Here is a 24,242-nt window from a genome sequence, read left to right as displayed (position 1 = left end):
CCTCTGGACAAGGTCTTTGTTACCCTTCTTCAAAAACGCTGATGTCCTTTCTCTGCTGAGGAAACCTGACCCTGCACTCCAGGTTGGGTCTCATCTGAGCAGGGTACAGAGTCACGTTGCCTTGCTGGTCACACTGCTTTGGATGCACCCCAGGAGACAGTTTGCTTTCTGGGCTGCTGCATAGTGAGTGTAGCCAGCTCGTATCCAGCCTCTCTCCCACAAACACCCCCAAATCTTTCCCAGCAGGGCTGCTCTGATCTGTTCATCCCCTGGCCTGTGTTGATACCAGGGTTTGCTCTGACCCAAGTGTAGCACCTTACCCTTGGTCTTGTTAAACTTCATGATGTTATAGCAAAGCTCAGCTTGGTGTTGGTGGCAGTCTTGCTGAGGCAGCACTCAGTCCTGTTGTCTGTACCATTAGTGAAGATACTGAATGACACTGGTCCCAATATGGACCTCTCAGGGACACCACTCATCATTGATGTCCATCGAGCCAATGACCACTATCCTCTAAATGTGAACATCCCACTGATTGCTTATTTACTGAGCATGTCATTCTTGCAAATTCCTTCTAGTGTTTTGAGGACTGCTTTATTGTAGGCATTGGAAACGCTTCACATGTCATGATGTGATGCTTCCGTGGCCCTGCACTCTGATTCCATATGTTGCTAGCACAAAGAAGAGACAGGAGTTAGTACTGATTCAGCTGCTCTTTCCCTTATAGCAGGTTAGTAGCATGCATCACTACCTGTCCCAAAACATCTGAGTACTCTTGAGACTCTTCAGAGAGTGGCTCTTAGTGCTCATATGCTTGTACACCCTGTATTTTTGCATTCAAGGCTGTTTAAAAGCTTTTCTGAATCTCTGCAAAGCAAGGTAGATGGAACTCCATTATATATTGGTTCATATTTCTACACTGTAAACTTTATGTGAAGTTGTTTTACTGAGGTGAAATTCTGATTGTAATTTTAGGACTTCAGGAACTAGGACTGCAGTCTTGGGCCTGTATCTGTGCCTTTGCAGATATGCTATGACACAAGAATTTGGAACAAGACAAGACATAGCTTTGTTGAGATTTCAAATTAATCCTGCTCTCTGGGGTAAACTTGTATAATAGTTCATTTAGCTATTTTTAGAGTTAACTTTAGTAATATTAATGTTTTTTTTCCTTGTTCCACCAGCTGGTACTCTAAATGCCAACACTGAGTTACCCTGGATTCTGTCAAGCCTTGGAGCCCAAAGCTTTATGTCACAGGAAACAAAACCAGGATCATTTAATCACTTAGAGAGAAGTTTTTTCCTAGTGGAAACAGAATGGGAATGTAGACAGTCCTTGAGACTAAGCAACTGAAAGACGTCTACATTATTCATTGAGAAGTTCTCCAGCATTGGTAGGAACATCTTATTCAATCATTTAGGGGCAGTTTTTTGTATAAGAGGAGTTTTCTTTAGTTCTTGAGGACAAACAGAACAGGAAATTGAAGTGATTTCTATAGCAAGGGCTTCTATTGACATAGTCTGGTAAAACTCATATTACAGCTAAAGAACCAACTGTTTTCATTATACACAATGATAGGACTCTGTGCCTGAATAAGAAGGTCAATTCAGATTCAAAAACAGGCCAAAACTGGCATCTCTAGCCAAAGACAGTTATGTCCTCAGGCAAGGTTTTTTTAAAAAACACCAGTAATACAAAAGCACATTGATGGAAATTTTTCATAACTGAGTTTTTCTTGAAATTTACCCTTTGAGAATTGATGTGTCACTGGCATTCTTACATCTTGATTCTCCTCTCTTTCTCCCCAGTGAATCTTTACCTTCCTAGATCAGGTTGTAGATGTGTCTTTGCAGTCTGAACAGTAACAGTTTCCTTTGCAGGCTTGGAAAACCAAACTTTGACAAGATGGAATCTTTGCCTTGAATGCTAATTCCCTATGGCCATCCACCCTTGTATATGGAAGAAAAATGTCTTTCTAGTGTAAGAGTGTTAATTAACCAGAATGAGGAAAGGGACAAAGAACCACTTGAAAACTTTTGCTAGATCTCCTGGATACATCTGTCTGAGGCTTTTTTGCTGCTGCCTGATACTTTTACGCAAGCAGAAGGTACCAGATGTTTCATGTCAGTGTTATTATTTGAATGGACTCATGATGCAGGTATTCTTATTTAAATTATTCTATTTAGCTTCTTTTACATTCAGATAAATGTTTCTGCATGTTTCTCTTTGCAAAACATTACCCTGTGAGGGGTTAATGTTAAGAAATAAAAATACCAGGCTTGGGATATGTCCCTGTATCTTGGTAGCAGTTGTTCTAGCAGCAGTTTTGTTTATTCCGTGTTATGTGACTGTGGGCTGAGAGAATGTGTACAACTCTCATGTGCAGTGTAGCTGAGTCATTCCTTGTCAGTCGTATCAATTCAGAGCAGGACCAAGGGTAATTGCTCTGCTTTGCTGAACTCATTCACTGTTGTTGGAAACATCTTGCCCATCTATCCCTTACATGTTACCTTTCCTAACAGGCTACACATAGACAGTCCTTCTTAGTCATTGCATAATTCCAAAATTGCAGTTGCTTTGTTTACAGAAACATGCTACAGTGTAAATTTAGCCTCAGTGTTTCTATATAATTCCTACTTTGACGTTCTTCTACTTGTTCTTGAATTTACTATAAGAAAGTCAGGTGTAGGCAGTGTGCAAGGGATAGATGAACTGGCATGAATGGAATTGCATCATTTTAAGTGTGTGTGAGTCCAAGCTGAGTATAGTAGCAGAGGTTTGTTGTAAGACTTCAGATATTTTTTTTTAAACTGACAATGTTTGTAACATTCTGTAAATGAAGGTGACCCACATTGCTAAGTCAATATGATGTATAGTGGGGAAGAAAGGCTGCAGTCTCAAAGAGCATAGTCCTACATTCTTTCTAATAGGAAGAAAAAGCAATTTATGCATTCTTCTTGTCCTTATCCATTTTTCAAGAATCATTCGGTTTAAGAAAATACTTCTAACTTTGGAAATGGATCAGTATGAGATTTTTTCCTAAGGCATTTTTCTCATAAGTTTTTAAAGTTAAATCTCCTATTTGATTGTTAGGGGAAAAATATTTTTTTTCTTCCCCAAGTCTATCTTAAATCAGAATGTTATAATTTTTCTTTAGTTTTTTTAAATGGCAAAGCAATGCAACTTTAAATAAAATTGCATAAGCTTCCACAGGGTTTTATGTGATAGTCTAAGAGAAAAGGTATAAACAGAAAGTCTTGGAGGACTTTTGTTTATCCAAGTAGCTTTGTGTCCAAATTGTCAATTATGCCTCTAGTAAAAATTCAACATTTTTTGAAGTAAAACCAGTAAATTAATTTGGGTAGGTATCAATTTGCTTCTCTCTCTCCCCACCCCTGCTGCCTCCCCATGGCTATTGTTGAACAACAAAGAACAACATTAAGCACTGCAGCCACCAGTTTATGCTACAATTAAAGAAAGCCTGTTCAAAGCTGCTTGTTTAATTCCAAAGCATTTTTCTACCAGTTGGAGTAGACCAGGAAAGTTGGATTCCAGGTAGATTAAAGCATTTGATAACACAACTGATATTAACAGAACTGTGCAGCAGAAGTGGCGTTGCACTCAATAAAACCATTGCATTTTGCTTGCAGTAGTTTATGCCTACAAAATGGGATGATTTACTGTTTGTCTGTGCTGCATGAGAAGTGCAGCTCACCAGCTTGTAATCAGATTTTCTAAAGTGTATATACTGGCTTTTTTTTCCTCCTCCTTAGTGAAATTGCTTGGTAACTTCTGTTACCAAGCATATATTGAGAAGGCTCAACTAGGGACAGAAATAAAATGCTTTAAATATGCTAATTGTATTTTTGTTGTAAGTAGGGGTTGATTGTATTGTTTCTAGCAGAATAAACATATGTAAAAGAGAAATGTGAAAGGTGTCTGCTTTAAGACACTTTTTTGTATGGTAATATTGCTTACATTGTTGGGCAGGCTTGGAGATAAAAATCCTATCTTTAAATGGAGAAACAGAAAAGATCCCATTTTCACTGCTGAAATTGTAACTGAGCTTTTTGAGGGGGAGGATTTATGTCCATATTAAATAGCAAAACATGAGTCATTGCCTGATTGCTGTTCGCACCAAAATTTTTCTGTTATAAACAGTTAATCTCTTTTATGTACTTTCATTTCAAAGCTCAGGACTAGAACACCTATTTCTCTGCCATATTGGGAAACTAGAAGTTAGTTAGGCTATAGTTAGTTAGATTCAGAACAAGATTCAATTTTATTTTTGTTATTTTCCAACTGCAGCAATTGATAGTCACTAAATCAATGGAGAAAAGAATGATACTTAAAATTAACCTGCTTATTTACTACAGGTTTTAACCCAAGAGTATGCCTATTTCTTCTTGTTTTTATCATCATGTAAAGCAAACTTAGGTCTATTTTAAGGGTTACTTGTTAATTCTTTTGAACCGTGCATGCTTGCTGTATTGCAAGAAAATACCTGCACCTTAAGTTTGTAATAAATCATTAGATGCATACTTGTATGTAAAAATCAACTCTTATTGTGGATAAATACACTTGTGCTTTGATCACTTAAACTTTCCCATCTATTTGAGAATGATGTGTTAGAGAGTAGATAGATCAATAAAGTTGATATACAGATCTTTGTATCTTACATATTGATTGCAAATTCTGAGGGCATCAAGTAAAAATTTCTTCAGTGTATCATCTTCCTTATTAAATGAAGGAGGTGATTTTGATCTTTTTAAATGAACAGTTGGAATGTGGCAGCTTTTTGATCTGTTGGGTATAATGTCCCACACCCGTAAAACCCATAAGCAGAAAAAGATTCTAACTAAAGTTTAGTATTTGATAGGTTATTTGAGATGTTCATGACTCACTTTACCTGCTTTTTGGTAAAGGATGTTGGGAGTATTTTCCCCCAAATGTTATTCCTTCCCCTTTCTCACTTTCATTTTCTTTGCCCTCTGTGACTGAGAGTTTGCCTTAAGCTCATTATTTTCAGGGGACTGCGCAGTGAATACCAACTGAGATGGTTTTTGTGACATCTGTAAAGATGTTGGCCCAATGGAAGTTGTGTAGAACTTTGGAGTTCTTTATGCACTAGAATAACATTGATAGGTCAGCACTGTGGGCTGTGTATGGCAAATTCTGCCAGTCAATATCCATTTGCATGGATGCCTCTTCAGACAGCTAACAAAAGTATTGTTCATGAAAATAATATATTGTGTTAATACTACTTAGCCTAAAAATGTATTGTTCTAAACCTTTCAGTGATCAGTTAAAGTTCTTTTTCAGTAACAAACAAACCATAGGGAGAAGGGCAGGGGAATGGCATGCAAATAGTATTGTATCAATACTTTTAAGCATTTTTCTTCTTTTGTCTTACTTTTTCTTCCATAGAATGATATTGATATCAACATAGTAAATACACAAGCCAGAAATTCTGGTGCCTAACACTGAATATATGCTGTGAAGGATCTATGCAGCTGAGCATATTTGATATGCATTCAAGGGAAAGAGAGATTCTTTTCTTCAAAGATGGTTCTGGACTAATTTTAGTAAATGTGGGTGGAATTACTGGTAAATGTTTTTGTTTATTCTTTCCATTGCAGAACGTCAAACTCTTTTTGGGATAACTGTATGACTAGAAATAAGCTAATATGACTGTGTGAGGAAAAAATAGTGTAGCAAAAGGCTATTTAAGATTATTTTAGTGTTTTTGAAGATAGGGAATGTTACTAGGACTACTACAGTTACCTAAACATAATTGAGTAGTGTCTTGGATTAATCCCAGACAGCTGCCAAGCCCCACGCAGCCACTCACTAGGGGAGAATCAGAAGGGTAAAAGCTGGAAAGCTTGTGGGCTGAGATAAAAACAATTTATTAGGGAAAGCAAAAGCCATGCACACAAGCAAAGCAAATTCACTGCTTCCCACAGGCAGGCAGGTGTTCAGCCAGCTCCAGGAGAGCATGGCCCTGTCATGTGTAATAGTGACTTGGAAAGTGAGACACCATCATTCTAAATACTCCCTCCTTTCGCCTTTCCATCCCACTTTATATACTGAGAATGATGCCATATGGTCTGGAATATCCCTTTGGTCAGTTTGGATCTTCTGTTCTGGCTGTGTCTCCCCCCAGTCTCCCATGCACCTCCAGTCTCCTCCCTAACATGGAGCAGAAATGGCCTTGGCTCTGCGTAAGCCCTGCTGAGCAATAATAAAAACATCTCTTTATAATCTACCCTGTCTTCAGCACAAGTCCAAACCACAGCCCTGCACCAGCCACTGGAGAGAAAATGAAAATTAGCTGTACCCCAGGCCAAACCAGCACCGGTAGGCAGGAGGATTGTGATGGTGTGCTGATAATGGTTTTATAAAGAATGAAGATATGGATTAATTATCTGTATATGTAATGCTCATTTTTATCTACTGAGTGAAATTATTCTGTCAGACAGCTGGAAATTTTGAAAGATTTGTGTCACTACTTCAATTTATTACATTAAATGTATTACCTGGTTTGATTGTCCACTCCAAAATGGAACAAATGTTATGTTTGTTTGAGAGACGTGGCTCTAGCTCTTCTATTTAATTAAGTAGCCAAATTTTATCCTACTTTCCAAAGTGAACATAAAGCAAGTAAAACACTTTTTTTTAAAACACGAATCAGGAACAGCTTGAAATTGAAGCAGTTTTTAGTTATTTGTGTATTTGCCTCAGAAAGCTGCCTTCGATCTATGGTTGCTTTTGATACATGAGAAAGCAGCACTGGAGTCAGCTGTTTGAGGCTTATTGCTGATGCATGGAACTGCATCAGTCTGAAGGAGCTGTCCAATATACTTGAAAATATGAGTATACTTGAAAATAGGAGTCCAAATTACTTGAAAGTATGAGTATTGAAGCTATGTATACTCCTTGAATAATGAATAGAATATGAACCAGCAAAGCTTTCCACTTCTAACTTGTCAAAAATCTAGCTCTTATATGAAGTAAGTTCACTGCTCATCTTCATTTCCTAATTATTTTTTGCTTTTGAGTCATCAGGCCCTTACAGCAGTAATTTGATAGAAATTTAATATGAACTGTTGAAAGTCATTCTGAGCTCACAGATTTCCTTGGCTGGGAATAAAGCTGCTTCTACAGCTAAAACTTCAAATTGTTTCTAAAATTCTAGATATATTTTTCAATGCTCGCATTTTGACTCCTATATTTATGAATTTAGAACATAAGCTTAGCTTGTATTACTAGATATAATGCCTATCTACTTACAATATATAGATATCTATATAAAGTATATCTGAGATACCTAGTTATGGTTTTCTTGTATATGAGGAAAATGCTGTGATCAAAAGCTTGAAATCCTCTCTTTACCCTTTTTTATTTTTATTTTTATTTTCTTGTTGCTTTTCATTTGGTCACTGTACTAATGCACTGTACTTTCATTCTGTACTCAGTTTTTTTTTAGTATCTTTATGATTCTTTTATACTTGCATTTTCTTTTGATCCAGTCCCTGTGCTTTTGAAAAAGGCTGATCAACTCATGTACAAAGTATGTTTTGTTTACCATTTGTCTGTGTTCTACTGTTAGTAGGTTTTTGTTATGGGGATTATAAGCCTATTCTAAAAAGTTTGAATTTTTTGAAAGATTAGTAAGAAGTTTTAGTTGTACTTTGATTCTAAAAGGCTAGGCTTATTCAGGCTTTTACCATTGTCTTCGACTCTTGCAAATACAGAAAGCACTTTTTTATGAAGCCAAGCAGATATAGGCAGAAACCAGTTAACAGTTGCTTTCCTAACCTTTAATGTGCTTTTCTTAATAGCATGCAGAGGAATTGCAAGTAGATTTAGCATGGCATAATTTGTTTCTAAATGATTGAAGAGACTCATTGCAAGGGTTGAGGTGAAGTGGCAGATTCTGTTAGAGCTGTCAATAAATCCTGAAGAAATAAACAATTTTTTTCGACCTGTGAGTCAGTTTAGAAAGGAGAGGTTGCAACGTACAGCTACAGCTTTCTTTTTTTAAAAAAAATTCTCATAATCTTCTAGGGCTGTTAGATTAGAGTTGCTATGAAAAAAGAAGTATGGAATTGTTTCAAGATGGAATACGCTATAGTCAGAAAGGCTGAGAGGGCATGATAGAAATACACACAATAATAAAGTGCAAGCTTTGGGATCTGGTGTTTATAATGCTCCACACAGGTAAGACCCACAAACTGTAGAAGATTCTAAGTAGATTTTAGTACCTACTAGGTAATTTAAAGTTTTCCTTTCTGTGTGAATGAAGTATACTGACAGAAAAAATAAGACTGGAGAATGAAAAGATATCCTGTGTCTAAATTAGACTGTAAGACAAATTTAGGTCAACAGAAGTAATTTGCCCTTCTAGAATTCTGTTAGCATCTGTGATTTTTTTTTTCACTTTCAGTTTAGAAAAATTACAGTCCTTGTATTTTTTCAGAAGACTTCTTATAGCACATAGAGCATGCTGTGAACATGACAAATCTGGCTGAATGTGAAAATTATAAGTTCTGGGTCAGTGAATGAAGACTGGCATAATGAAAGATAATACCAGCTCATAGCTTATTTTTGCTATATCACCTAGGAATGGCAAATGGCATTACCTTGATCTTGAAGTAAAAAGACTGGCTTTACTTTTTACATTCAGACTCAAAATAAAAATGCCAAAATAAATTCTACCTAGAAACCATATAAAATGCAGTATGTGTTATAAGTCCTCTAAGGAAGAAGAAACATTTATCTTCTAGGAGATTGTAATGTTGATATTGAGGTAATGTTTTAGAGGAAAAATGTGTTCCTTTGAGGCACTTACATTCTTGAAACTTTTCTTAAAATTGAAGGGAGACAAGCTCAATGTTTACTCATAATAATTAAGGTATAAACTCATGGATCTGATGATATTAGGAACAAAGAAATTATTGTGTCGTTATAATGTATTTGGTTTGGTTCAGAAACAGAAAAGGGTATCTGTATGAGTTAGAAATTCTCATTTCTCTCTTTGACAGATATTCAGCAAGGAAACAAAAATAAGAGACTTCAGTTGACCCAACCTATCCTGGTAAACAAGGTTGCTATGAATACAGAACTACTGTGCAGCTAAATCTTGGGTTTCAGTTCTTACTTTAATTACAGCGGAAGTTTCACAAGTAGTGGTGTAAGTTCAGATATGTACTAAAATACTGTTAGTTTCTTCTTATTTAATATATAGACCATGTAGATTTTTCACAATAAACTAAAGATGATTCTCAAAGGAGGTCTTATGAGCAACACACTTTTATGTTATTGACAGAAATACTTATCTGGATTTCTAATTTGCCTTGGCAACTGTAGATTGCATAGGAAAACAGAAATCCTGTGGGGAGAATTGAAATGGAATAATTCTGAAAAGGCTAAATCCTGTCAGATACTGAGCTTTTATACAAATAGGAAATTAAGTCTAGGATTTATGAATCCCAGTCACAGAATAGTTTAGGTGGTTGGGGACCACTGGAAGTCATTTGGTCCAATGCCCTGGTTAAAGCAGAGCCAGCTTCCAAGTCTGATGCCATTTGATGTTAGCTCACATTGCTCCAGACTTTGTCCAGATGAGTTATGAATGTGTCCAAAGATTCCCACTACTGTGGACACTCTTTTTCAAATTTGAGTGTTTGTGAATTTCATTTTCCTAATACCCAGTTAGTTACTGAATACTTTAATATTTTTTTTTAATTGTGGTGTTCTAATCCCTCTCTCATTGAAGTTGCTAAATTTTTACTTCTGTCTTCAACAAATTCAGATTTGGACCAACATAAAATGTTATAGAATCTTGCACTGAAAATAATGTCACTTAAGGGATGTGGAGGTAAAACTGTAATTCCCTGCAGCCACTCATCAGAACTTCCGTTTACACAGAGCACAGACTTGAGTGGTTGATTCAACAGTGGCTATTTAACAAATCATTTTTGCCAAACTGCTGCAGTTAGTCACAGTGTGAAAGAAAAGCCTCTACACAAACAGAGCTTCAGTTAGAGCTTGGGTAAACATTGTACCTCAGTCTTCTTAACAGGACTGTATTCTGCTCCTGCCGTTGTGTTTTGTGGCTAGTGTGAATGAAGGAGAGAGAAATGTAAATCTGTCTTTTCTTTCTCAAAATCCTTTGTGGTAATATTGTTTTGCAGTACATTCAGTGACTAATCTTCATTCTTCATGCTGCAGAAGGAGTTGTAGTCATCCATCCGTTTCCAGATAGAAATGTTTCTAATTCAATACCCAGGGACTTTGAAAATTTTATTTGCTCTTACCTTGTAGAATCTGTTTTTAATAATGCTTTAAAAATTAATATAAGAAATCTTATTGTCTTCCTTGAGTTTAATGAAAATTTGCAAAATTGGCCACACATACCCTGAATAAAATCACAGTATAGTGGGAAGGGATCTCTGGAGATCATCTTCCTGCTCAAAGTAGTGTCAATTAGTGGCAATGTATTCAGAGTCTTGTCTTGAATGCAGGATTTTGAGTCCTATGGATGGAGACTGCACCACCTGTGTGGGCAACTCTTTCCAATATTCGAATACTCTGACACAGAAGATTTTGTGGGTTTTTTAAGGTTTAAGTGGAATTTCCTGTGTATTGAATTTTTTCCTGTTGTTTTGCATCCTATCACTGGGCACTACTGGTAAGAATCTGCCTCTGTCTTCTTTACTGTCTCACATTAGAGTTTATACATGTCAAATAAGGCTCCCAAGCTTTCTCTTCTCAAGGTTAAAAATCCCTTTTGTCTAAACTTCTGCACAAATATTGCGATGAACTCGCGACCCCCTGCCTGAGATTCTTGTGTTGAATACAGAAGAATAATCATGTTCCTTGAGCTGCTGGAGATGCTTTTGAGTGCAGCCCAGGGTGCTGTCAGCTGCTTTTCCCTCCAGGTCAGTTTTGTGTCCACTGGGACCTCCAGGTCTTTTCCTGCCAGGCTGTTTCCCAGTTGGCTTGCCCCAGCCTCTCCTGGTGCATGGGAGTGTTCTGCCACAGCTACAAAACTTGCATTTCCTGCTGCTGGACTCCATAAGATCCCTGTTGGTTTGTTTCTCCAGTTTGTTGAGTCTGCAGAGTCTTCTGGTCTGTCAACATCTCCTCCTGGTTTTGTGTCATCTGCGTACTGAGGGTGCACACTGTCCCCTCACCCATGTCATTAAGGAAAACTTTATTGCCCCCAGTAAGGTAAACCATGAGGTAAACCACCTGTGGATGGCTCCCTTGCCACTAATCACAGCCCTTTGGGCTCAATAGTTCACTCAGTTTTCAGTCCACATCACTTTCCATTTGTCCAGCTTGTACTTCATCAGTTTATCTAGGGGGTATATGATGAGAGACAATGTCTGCAGCCTTGCTAAAATAAGTTAAACAACTTCCACCTTCTCAGCCAGTCACATGTTGTCAAGTTGGCTGGTCAGGATTGATTTCCCCTTCACAAATCCAGGCTGACTGCTGGCAGGCATGTTTCTGTCCTTCAAACCATTCAAATGTTTGTAAATGGTTTCTAGGAGGATTTGCTTCAGTCACAAGACATCACAATTATTATGTGGACTTCATTTTTTGATGGTAAAAGAAATAAGTAAAAGCAAATGCAGGGGCTAGAAGGAGAAGGCTTAGTGCTATGCTTGTGCTTGAGAAGTGTTTGAAAAGTGCTTTACTAGGGGTCTTACAGTTAGACCAGGTCTGGTACCACTGGCCAGCAGCAAGCAGCTGCTGTTGTAGAGGAAGGAAGTATTTGGACAGGAGCATTGGGGCCTGAGAGCTTCCTTTCGTGCATGAGGATTCCCATCATTGCTAAGTCACTGGGATCTCCTGTAGGATGAACTCAGAAGATGAGTCCTGAAGTTTTATATTTAAATGGTATGTGGATTTTGCTAGCACAAAAGAGGTTGAGCTAAAGTGCTTCTAAGTATAGGGCTCTGTTGCGTTCTTCTATAGTTAGCACTGTTAATAAAGGAATAGTGCCTTCAAAACACTGAGCCTATTGTGACTCTGAAGAAAAGATACAGGATTTATTTTAATTTGTTTATTAGTACAAAAATGTGTACAGCTGAGCATTTAGCAATAATTCACTATAATTCTGGAGTTTTTAATAGTTAAAGAAAATCTATGGTGCAGCTCATTTGGTAGAAATAGAAATCTTCTGCAGTTGGAAAATTACAGACTGTGTAGGTGTTGAAATGCCTCCTGCTTCACTTTCTTAATTGGCAGTAGGCCAGATACTAAGAATTTCTGGTTTAAAGGGAAATGCTTCCCCTTTCTTTACGTTTTGAAGGATAAGAGTAGCATTTTGTTTGCATTTTTTAGCAGTTAGAACATGGGTTAGCAGGAAGAAACATGGGTTTCTTCCATGTTGATACAAAATGAATAAAATTTAAATTAAAAATCTTGTCCAATTTACCTTGGCTTTTTGCATTACTACTGGATAACACAAAGATATGCATGCCTTGCCAAAGGAAAAGGATGTGTTGATGTTTAGTTTTAATTTTGGCATCCAGATCCTCTTGCTTTTTGATTCTATTCTGGGAGTTGATCTACTTGAGTAATTTTTCTTTTCACCTCGTACTTTTTTTCATTGCTGCCTACCATTTCCTTCCCATCCTGTTTTTTTTTTTTTTGTTTGTTTCCTTTTTCAATTGTGGGATACCGTTGAGAGAGACAGAATGAGGAGAAAGGTACAAGATCTGTCATTTAACAAGTTCTTTACATCCTTTTTTAATCATGTTTGCGTGCATATGACTATACATCTGGCTGCTTTCCCTACAAAAAGGAAATAATGGTAGGTTTCTGGTAAAATGCTGTACCCTGTGTGTTATTTTCATGTATATCTTCTATTTACCCCCTTCTTATGGTTTATCCCTTGTATTGCCATAAGGCAAAAGATTCCATGAAACCACTGCCTTGATCATCTGGTTTGAAAAGACTTTCAGAAGTTTCACATTTTTATGCAAAGCTACACTAAAAATTAAAACATTCCATGTAGGAAATGATATATAATAACTTGATAGGTTGTTTTTTTAAATGTGGTCTTCTACCACATATTATTTAAAAAAAAAAAGCCTCATTGCTTGCATGAAAAACCTGAGTAGTGTAGGTTTGTTCTTCTTGGTTTTGTTTTGTTTTCTAATGAAAGCCGTGAGCTTGTAATCGTCATAGTGAGTAATGTATTGTATGTTTATGTTTTTGTAAGTTCTGGTCAGGATATCCAAGGAACAAGTGTGGTGGCAAATCTTCCAGTCCTTATGCGACAGAATCCTGCAGAAACACTTCGTCGGGTTTTACCAAAAATCAGAGTAAGTTTTGTGTGTTGAGGTTTGAATCTATCTTTTTCTGCCAGTTTAATTATTTTAACCAAGAAATAAAATATCCCACTTTTATTGCAAACTCAGTCTCTAGGAGGTATATGTCCAATAGGTCTTCTGCATTAATTCACTGAACTTATGAAGTATTACAGGCATTATAGTTTTTTAAAAATTGTTAGGTTAGGGAAAAAAAGAGCAGAATTAGTACTATTTAAATGTTCTAAAATATTTACCAGTGTTTTGACAGCTTTTTTGAGAATTCTTGTTGAGGACTATCCAGTCATAATGGTTGATTCTGATGTTCTGAAACCCCTTTCATCCAAACATTAAGATCTTCATGGCACTGTCCAGAAGAGCATAGTTTGCTTTTAGCTGTCTGTGCAATTTCACGTTCTGCCCTCCACATTTGTAGTAAATCACTGCTAGTTGTGATAAATGCATGCTGACCATGTAATGTTGTACAGTAATTTTATATAGAGATGTGTTTTTATAAGGGATATTTGGGTTGTTTAACCTGGAGAAGGGAAGGCTCTGGGTACATCTTATTTTGACTTTTCAGTTCTTCAGAAGGTCTTATAAAAGGATGAGGACAAACTTTTTGTCAGTGCCTTTTGAGATATGACAAGGGGCAATGGGGTTAAATTAAATAAGGATAGATTCAGACTAGATATAAGGAATACATTCTTTGACATGAGGATGGTAAAGCACTGGAACAGATTGCTCAGAGAAGTTATGGATGCCCCATTCCTGGAAATGTTCAAGGTCAAACTGGATGGGACTGAGCAGCCTGGTCTAGTGGAAGGTGTCCCTGCTCATTGCTAGGGGGGTGGACTAGCTCAATTCTAAAGGTCCCTTCCAACCCAACCTATTCTATGATTATGTGATTGTGAAGAAGATACCTGTCTCCATATTTCCACTCTGTCCCAGATATGCACCCAGAAGAAAAGTAAAAGTTCATTTAAGATGTGGTTTTAGGAGCAGCCTTGGCCAAATAAGAACAAACTAAATCACAAATGCAAACACAAAACTTAATAATGCTAACAACCCCTAGGACCCCTGCAGAAGAAGAGGGTTGGAGAGGGCCTTTGCAATGGTACCCAGTGACAGAACTGCAACTGTTGTTGCAATGTGCACAAACAGAAACACAGGAGCCTTCTTCTGAGCATCAGGAATCACTTCTTCACTGGGAGGGTGACTGAGCAGTGGCACAAGTTGCTTAGAGATGTTGTTGTCTTCCTCCTTGGAGGTATTCAAAGGCAGCCTGGGCATGTCTCAGCTGTAACTGGCCCTGTCTGAGCAGGGGGATTGGACAAAATGCCTTCCAAAAGACCCTTCCAGCCTTCAAGCATTCTGTGAATATCAGATATCACCTCTCAACTTCATGTTATGTCCTGAAATGTCCTGTCCTGATCTCAGGAGACTTCTGGTTCTTAAAAGGAGCGGTTTCAACTTTTATCTGATTATTTAGATTCAGCAAGTGGTCAAGAAATAGCTCTTTTCAGGACTAAGGACTGGAATAGACTGACAGATGATTTAGAAAACATTAAAGTACTTCTGGTTGCATTCTGCGCTATGAGATGCAGGTCAATAGGCATTTGCTGAAATATGTATGAGTGTAAAAGTGCTTTGAGAAGAATGACATGAAGTTGCAAAGTAATTGGTGACCCTTCAACTTACACCAAATATCTGCAGTTACAACCACCAATTAATCTGACATATGTAATGTAGTTTTTCTGAGCCAACCTACTGGCTTCAAGAAAAGTTGGTTTGGGTTTTTTATGCTTACCATACTGAATCCAGTTTTTTCCTCTGGTTTTCTACTTTGAGAGCAGAATTCTTCCTAAAATTATGGAGGAATAAGAAACACTAGGGATTTTCTACCTTTATTTTTCAGGCTGTAGAGAAGTGCTGGCCTTGGCGTGTCTTCAGTAAAAAGTCTAGTATGGGAATACAGATTTTGATTCTAGTTTTAAGTTTTTTTTTTATTTAGGGATGAAGAAAATATTTGGAAATATGATCATTTACATGAATAGGAAAGTATTTGTATGGTGGAAGTTGGATCTCAGTGTGATATTTGATCAGGCTGTACTTAGTTACTTTGTAAAAGTGTCTTCCTGTATAATATTGAAGACATTAAACTGAAAACAGTATAGGAAGAAAGAAGCAGTAGGAACTGAAGATAGAAATATTTGAAATGAAGAAGACAACGTTAATAATGAATGCAATCAATATTTGAGCAAATTATTGAGAAACGTAGTGTGGATTTCATCTTACAGTATCATTTAAACAAAACTGGATGTCTTCATAGATGATAAATTAAATGAAACCTAAGTTAATGGGCTCCAGACAGAGGTAAAAACGTAAAATATAATGAGGTCAGTCTAAATCCAATAGTTCCTTTAAAGTTTAAGCTTTATAAACTGAAGTGTTGTGGAATGTATATGAATTAAGTTCCTTTCTGTGCCATTGCTCTTACAAGGCCAGTCCTTCAATGGTATTCTGTTATCTAATATTGTTTATCTGTAGTAGAAGTAAAGTGATGTTGTAACCATGTGCACTGCACTTTTAATTTCAAAACAGTGTTTGACATCATTAATTTGACCTATTACTTTTTTCTTAACCTTGCTTTTATTGGAGGAGTAATCCTGACCATTAAATGGAAACTTTTATAGACTGTAAAAGCATAATTGAACTCCACTGCACTCAGAGTCTTGCAAATGTAATCTGCCATTGCAGGGAAATAAACTGATTTAAATTACTGCACTTGGTTCTACTTCTTTAGCTTGGGAGCAATCATTTGTGAAATCAAATTGGCACATGAAAAATGAATTGTGTAGTAGTTTCAGAGGGCTGTTTCTTTGAAGGTATTGTTACCATATAATTGCATAAGGAAACCAGTGTAGTTATTTAGCATACTTGCAGACACCCAAAGGAAAATTAATGTTTTTATTAGAGCTGAGGGTAAAGCAGATGAAGAAAGAAATAAATACAAGGAATGTTCAGTCTGAATACCTTGCAAATTTGTATTTCATTGGTGAAAAATTGATAAAAATGGTTACTTGTAGAAATATAGAAATGGGTGTATGCAAATTGCTTATAGTTTTGTGAAATCTAGTTAAAATTGTGTCAAAGACACTATATGTTTAACATGTTTTAGATTTGAGATGAGTAAAATCAATACTCCAATGTAGTGACATGCATAAGTAATTATTGAATAAAATGTCAGTATTTTGGTTATGCTATTTAAACAAACATACAGTATATAATTTAGATGTTAATGTAGGAATGAGATTAGGAAGTTTTCTTTTAAAATGTTGCTGTTTAAATGAAGTTGCATCCTTGTATGTGTTCTTCTGCATAGAGAAGCCCACTCTGGATTTCTGCATGCACCTCCTCATGAACCTTGGAAGTCATTGAAATGCGGATTTAGGCAAAGCTTAGACGTTCTTAAAAGCATTTCTCTTTGTGCACAAAATGGCTCTTTTCAAATGACGTTAATAGTGTTTTTCCTGCTTTCCATCTTTGAGCTCTGCAACCGAAAGTGATGGAGGGAGATTGCAGGTGTCTATCCAAATGACTAATAAGATTTTTCCAAATGCTGTGATTGCAGCAAACTATGATTATTCTTGTTGTTGTGTATATATCAAGCTTTATTCAGTGTTGTCTCATTAATTCCAAATTAATTCTCAGAGTACTTATTTTCCTAATATATCAGCCTTCTCTTGAAAGCTTTTTTTTTCTGTAGCTGATTTTATGGTTTAAGAAAAGGTGGGGTGATTTTTATCCTTCCTTATACTGTACATTAATTTTAAGGTCCATTCTCATTATATCCTTCAGTTTCTGTAATCTCCATTATTTCTGTGTCTCTTAGTCTTTTAGTCTAAAATTTCTATCATGCCAGTGGAATTACTAAAATGATTTGACTATGTCTCTGCTTGCAGCATTCTTTCAAGAGAATTCTGTTGTTGCAGGAGAAAATCTGCATTTAAAGTAGAGATGAATTTTCCGTTTTCCAATTAATGGAATAAACTAGGCTTTCTAAATTTTAAGTTTTGAGGCCTGAGTTTAACTTGTAGATATTAGAATAGTTAAGAACATGTTAATACCCTTAAACTCCATTAAATACTTAATGCTTGTCTGAATAAGATAGACAGAGAGAGCTTTTTTAGTCTGGAGTGAAAATTTGTGGAGTATCCATGTATAGAAAAATACATTATTTTCTAAATAAATAAATTTATATTAAGTAAATTTAAGTTACTCAGCTTGGGTTGTATGAAAATGGAAAGAGGAGACCCATGCTTTTCCAAATGCAGAACTGTATAGTTCTGAGTGTAAACATCAGTGCAGGCAGGTGTGTAAGCAGTCTAGAAATTTATATTTCAATGTCTCCCGAGGTCCATGAGGAGGCACATCCAGAGAATGTGTTCTCACACATGACTATCCAGAGTTATGTGGATCAGTGGAGGAGACTATTTGGAAACTTTGTTTGTTGGTAAGTAACCCTGTTTGTATTGCATACAAAGTAAATAGGTACGGAAAACTGAATTCATAGGATCACAGAATTATTTAGGTTGGAAAAGACCTTTAAGTTCATCAAGTCCAACTGTTAACCTGGCACTGCTCCATAATTTTCTGGTCTGCACTGCTGTGTTAGCATCTACAGTGTGTGGATAGTTCTCTTGGCTGTCCTGGGGATGGTTTTTTGAACAAGTGTTAGGCCAGAATCCCAGAAAAGTATGGACGTGTATTCTGATCCCAAAAATATTCAAAATACAAAACTGGTAGGTGTTCTTACTCTTTCTTGGCTGTGGCTGTAAGAGCAGTGGTGGAACAAGGACAGAGTCTGTGGAAGTAAGAAGAAGGCAGTTTCCATGGGTGTTGAATGCAAATACTTTGTTGGAAAGCAGCACAGTGCTGTTTCTTTTTTTCATTTGTGTGAGCAAGGACACAGAGAATCCTTTGAGAAAGAAACATCATTGTTAACTGGGACAGGTCTTGAGAGATAAGTTATTGTTCTCCTTGAAATAGCTAATAATTGTACAGTTGTATGTACAAATGGTTTGACATTTGTAAAATGAGAACTTGTTTTATGCCAAGTCAAATAGTAATTTCTCAGATGTTCTCTACAAACTATTTTCTCAGCAAAATTCCTCTGACACACAATATATAGAGTCATAAAATCATTAAATCTGGAAAACCCCTAAGATTATCAAGTCCAGTTGTTTACCCAGGAGCATTATTTTCACCATGTCCCTGATTCCCTATCCAGGTGCCTTTTGAACATTTCCAGGAATGGTGGAAGTGGTTCCACACATCCCTGGCAGCCAGTTCCGGTGCCTGACCACCCTTTGAGTGAGGAAAGCCGCTCTCCAGCCACTCTGTCCCCAGCTTGTAGCACTCAGGGGTTTGTGTGACCCAGGTGTGGGACCCAGTGATTGCCTTTGTTGAACCTCACACCATTGGCCTTGATATTAATTAGGAGATTAAACAGGACTGGCCCCAGCACTGAGCCCTGGGCATCCCCACTTGTGACTGGCTGCCAACTGGATGTAATTCCATTCACCAGCACTGAGGACCTGGCCATGCAGACAGTTTGTAAGTCAGTGAAGAGTACAATCCATTAGCAACTATGCACTTAGCTGCAAAATGAATATATATTTTTTAATCTGATCCAGGCTTATTTTTATTTTCAGTTAATTTTGGCTTATTTTTGATTTTTGGTGAGTGATCTGAGAAAACACTGTTCAGATCAAGCAGTTTAAAAAAGAAACAAAACCACATATATAAAATGCTAAGTAGGAAGTATGGGATTTAGACTCCTGCTGAAGTTGGAGTAATTTGTAAAATGAGTGTAATGCTTTGCTAGTAGAATAATGAACTTTTTATTTTCTCAGGAAATAGACATGCTTAGAAAAGTAAACAAATAGAATGTTCACTTAGTTGACAGATATTTACAGTTACTAATACTTACAATGAATGCTGTGTCAAAGATTGCATCCTGCAAGGTCTGTGCATAAATCTGATATTTAAAATTTAAATTACCTGTTTTTAAATTTAAAAAATAGTGATATTTCATTTCACTTCAACATATTAACTTTGTTTAACTTCTGAGTGGATGATTTTAAAGACAGCCTAATTCATGACATTCTTGTGTGTCAGAGCTCAGAAATACAAATGTTTAGTTAGCTAGATAAATATTCTAGTGTATCTTGCTTTATTCTTAAGACTATATATATGTACTTTTTATTTGCATTCCTTGTTAGTCAAGGGATGAAATTTAAATTGCCTTCTGCTATTTTAGTGTCTCCTACTGAATGAATGAATGAAATACTTATTTTTAATTCATGTGCATAAACAAGAGGAGTGCAGTTGTTGGCTGGTCTGTTTCTATCTCTCATTTTGTAAAGTAGAAGAATCCACACATTGCATTGATGAAATTTTAAGTCACAAAGAATATTATAAGTAACTTTTTTTTTCTTAGAAGATTCATGATATATCATAAGAAGATTTAATCTCTGCAATAAATTGCTGTTAAGAGAAAATAATTTTACAGCAAATTTTGTAGTTTATCCTGGTTGTTGCACATTAATTCTAAAAGTGAATGTAAAAATTTGGATGTTCTTTCAGTACATTTCTGCCTCACTCTCTAAATTGTTATAATTTGTAATTGTACAGGAGGTTCTGCATGTTGCAGGAGTGGAAATGCAGTTAACAGCTGCTGTTTCTTTTCTGACTGTTCTGCAAGAGGAGTCGGTGTCCATTCATACGTACTCCCACTCCTTCCTACACATCATTCTCCAGAACCTGGAACACAGAGATGCAGGTCAGGGCTGCACAGCCACTCTGATGGCTCATGACCTCCACATGTTCTGTTTCCTTAGTGACCCTGCAATACTGTGTCAACAGTGAGTGCAGTCACTGGGACTTTGATAAGATTTTTGCATGATGACTGCTTTCATACTAATATTTGAATGTAATTCTGATTGAAGCAGAAAAACCCCTCTCACTTTGTCTGAAGGATTAAATCCCAAACTTGTTTCTGAGTCTGAGCTTCTCCTGAAGTACCAACATTTTGCGGCTGAGAAAATGGGGGGAGGATGGTTGACATTTCTTCTGTGTTGATTATTTTCCCTTAATTTCTTTGACACTAATTTTAGAATACAAAGGAAAGAAAAGGACTGTTGTGCAACTAGAATGTTTCAGTGGGCGTAAGAAAAGAATGAAATTAGGGAAATTAGCTTTAAAAAGCAATTTGAGTAGTTATTAATTTTATATAGGAATTGGAAAGGAAAAGAAATAGGGTCAGACCTTGCTTCTTACCTGTCCTACTTGGTACTCTGAAGCCTTGAATGTTAATATGGTGACTTTCAGATTGATAGCTCCTTGAAGATGTGTGTAAAAAGTTACAGCAAATTTTGTAAAACTGGGTCATGTTTTTGTTTATTTGTTGTATGTACAATATAAGACATCACATATAATTCATATCTTTTAAACAGGTGTCAGCAATGCATGGTTAGAAACTCTTCTTGCTGTAATAGAAGCTTTACCAAAAGAAACTGTCAGACATGAGGTAATACTGATTTCTCATGATCACAAAAAATACTAAAATTGTAAGATTGTATTTCCCTGCAAGTTTTATTCACCTCAGTCAGATTTGTGGCAGTTCCATACCTGTGAAAATGGCAGTGGTTGTGGAACACACTGTAAGAGTATGCAAAAATGGGCAAAAAGGCGAGACAGGAAGGTCACCTTAAAAAAAGTAGTGTTCTTCAGCAAATAAAGTTTACTTTACACTTATTTACACTCCACTGTAACATTTCCACTGCACTTTGTATTCTCAGTAGTACATTTTCCTGCATCCTGTTTTGGTTTACAGGGTAGTATCTCACTCTATGTCTTCATGAAGAAACTACATTTTGTTTACTATTGGACTAAAATTCCAATATCTGCTAAATGGAACTGAATGCTAGAGGTCCATTGCTTGTTGTATTCCAGTAGCTCTTGGTGTACCAAAACTCTAGTGCACTGCAAACACTCTTCATTTTTCACTGTGTAGCTCAAGAAAGAAAGAAGAAAATCTGTCACTAAGTTATAATGCCAGTCCCCTTTAGTCAGCTAATTTATTCACTTCTAAGTGTTCGTATTTTGTTAAGTTCAAAAGCTTTGCAACAGGCATATTGACTGTGTTTATAATTTAAAACAATATGGAGATTTAAATAAACAATTGTTTGTGTAGTATAAAAATCCCATTAAAATAAGAGTAAAATTCAGAACTGTTTAAAAATTCAACTTATAAAGGGTAAAAAATAAGGTTGGAACAAAAACAGAGAAATTATTCTAGTCACCTTCAAAATCTAATTACAATGTAATTTAAAAGATGTAATTAAAACAAAATTGACTATTGATATGCATAAGTGCCATTATTGTTAGTACTGATTAATTCAGTGAAAAGGTTAATGACATTTGGGACATGTTTTTATAGATTTTTTTTTAAGAAGAGGAATAATTTATTTGATGCTCACAATTTTTTCCACTCATATTTCTTCTTTTTTTTCCATGTAGATTCTGAATCCACTTGTTTCCAAAGCACAACTTTCTCAAACACTTCAGTCCCGCTTAGTTAGTTGTAAAATCATGGGAAAAGTAGCTAACAAATTTGAAGCTCATATGTAAGTAGACTGTCAATATATTTTAATTCCAAAGTGTAAACGAGTATTTCTCTGTTAGTGGACACAAATTACTACAAGAAAAGTAGACTTAATTGCAAAAATGAAATACTTTTTTTCACAGATACTTTTCATTATTTAACTAGCATGTTTAGACTTGCTGATGTTCATCATTTTATAACTTGAGTTTGTATGTTTTTTCACAGATTTGAATGGATACCATTTTCAGGCCATTCTTCCATATTGTTTTTCTTACTAAAAAATAAGTCACACAGTGGATTTCTCTGCAAACTTACAGGCACAAGACACAACTTCATCTCCTTTGAGTTTCTTGTCATAGGAAGAGTAATTCCATTCCTAACTTTTTATTATGTAACCAGATCTAGCATGTAGATATGGGTTTTTTTCCTATCCCTAACTAAAATGTAGATATATGAGGAACTACTGCTATTCCCTGATATTTTCCAGCCCTTAGATTCAGTGCCTGTGAGCCTGGATGGAATAGAGTGCAATGATGGAAGCAAATCTGCCCAAAGCAGTTGGTGTGCTCCATTCCTTGGTCAGCTTACCCAGGCCTGTGATAGCAGGACCACTTCCCCAAATGTGTTTGGTATCTGGGCAATCCAGCACAACATGACTTTGAATTACAACAGAAATCCACTGTAGGCCACCAAATGCCCAGAAACTGTCTAGTTGAGGAAGCCCACTCTAACAATGATTTTGATCTGCCCCAAAATGTAAGAATTCAGCATAACAGAAAAGAAGAAGAGGCCAATATGATAAGACATTTAGGAATAAATTTCTTCAGGTTATGTTGGGTTTTTTTCTTCAATAAAAAAGGGCTAGAAGCACCCAAAAGGAAACTATCTAAATCTTCATTTGCTGTATATATATGTATATATATATATACTTGTTGAACATGCAAAATTTAATGAAAATGGTAGAGTAGTATTTTTTGAGAATGTTCCCAAATCTTTATGTTCCAAATCTTTAGGACTCTGTCAGAATAGCAGTTGCATTTATTTATTTGATGTTACAGTCTCATGGAAATAAGTGACTTTATGGATTACTTGGAATCTTCTGTGAAATATAGTAGTGTTAATTGGTAGCCATAACAATCACATCTTCTGTGGTGTTTCTTCAACATGATTCCTTGCTCTTCAGAAGCAGGAATCCCCACATTTCAGTAAACAGGTCTTAGCACTTTTTCTGCACAGCCACTACATTTTAGGAAGATAACTCAGAATTTTCTGGGATATCTTGTCCTTCTGGTAGAGAGCTCTTGAGTGCAGTTCAGAGCTGGGTCCTCAGGTTTAGAATGTGGCAGACTGAGTAAAATTCAGGTCTCATTCTCATTCCCTTTTCAGAAGGGCTCTTGGTACAGGCCCAGAAGACATACCCATCCTCAGGAGTAGGCAATGTATAAGCATATCTTCACTTTCTTCTGCAGAATGGCACAGTTTTTCTTCATAAAATTATGCTATAATTAAAAACTTTGTATTTGATGTTATTCCTAGTTTGTTTTAATATCCTGTCCTTGTCATGGAACATTAGTTTTTCTTCCCTCCAGTGTTCCAAGTTAAAAAGTACTTTTTATGTAGTCCCTAATTTAGTGTATTCTAAAATTCCAAACTTCCAAGACTGTGCAATTTTTGAAACTTGAGGCTAAATTTTTTCTGTAAGAAGTAAATTAATTTCCACTGAAACGAATAGAGGCTGTGCAAGCTGGCTTGAAAATTTGCTTGTCAGTGTCTACATATTATTTATCTTGAGTTTTGCAATAACATAAGGATTTTTATAGGAATATTTTATGAATAATTATGACAGAACCTTGAACAGTAAAAGGAAACACAATGACTGATTCTGCCTAGTTGTAATATGTTTTTACTGAAATAAGAATCAAAATTTTTATTTTGTATCTGCCATTGATTTAGAATGATACTTGGTCTACTTTCCTGAAGGCATTGAAATATTCAAGCTTTTAATCTTAAATTCTATTTCTCCTTTCTTCCTAATTATGTCTAGGGTGATACCTGCAAATCAAAGATGAGGTATTACAGACATTTAATTGGGATTTGCATTTCCATTTATATAATCTTTTTATTGTTTCAGTGGCTGTTCAGAAATTGTACTGAAGATTAGAAGTTATTAAATGAGGACAGCATCCTACTAAAGTAGCCTACCTACTATTTTTGTAGAGAAATTATTTCTTTTATAAGAAAT

The 24,242-nt window shown here is 36.2% G+C and overlaps 1 protein-coding gene across 5 annotated transcripts in view; it reads left to right on the top strand.

The window, feature by feature from the left end:
* PPP4R4 (protein phosphatase 4 regulatory subunit 4) overlaps window positions 1-24,242 on the top strand; it is a 64,609-nt gene that overhangs the window by 9,620 nt on the left and 30,747 nt on the right. The window contains exons 2-6 of one of the 5 annotated variants that reach the window (XM_026791150.2): window positions 9,046-9,194; window positions 13,242-13,344; window positions 20,029-20,176; window positions 20,850-20,923; window positions 21,916-22,022. In XM_026791150.2, coding sequence (XP_026646951.2) covers window positions 13,294-13,344; window positions 20,029-20,176; window positions 20,850-20,923; window positions 21,916-22,022 — 380 coding nt within the window. In that variant the 5' untranslated portion in view covers window positions 9,046-9,194; window positions 13,242-13,293. Of the gene's footprint in view, window positions 1-9,045; window positions 9,195-12,810; window positions 12,831-13,241; window positions 13,345-17,747; window positions 17,846-20,028; window positions 20,177-20,849; window positions 20,924-21,915; window positions 22,023-24,242 lie in introns of those variants that run through there. The other 4 variants (XM_074542422.1, XM_026791152.2, XR_012580708.1 and 1 more) reach the window with 4 other exon arrangements.

Source organism: Zonotrichia albicollis, chromosome 6 (genome assembly GCF_047830755.1).
Source record: "Zonotrichia albicollis isolate bZonAlb1 chromosome 6, bZonAlb1.hap1, whole genome shotgun sequence".
NCBI lineage: Eukaryota > Metazoa > Chordata > Aves > Passeriformes > Passerellidae > Zonotrichia > Zonotrichia albicollis.
This window is presented reverse-complemented; position numbering and strand designations above follow the sequence as displayed.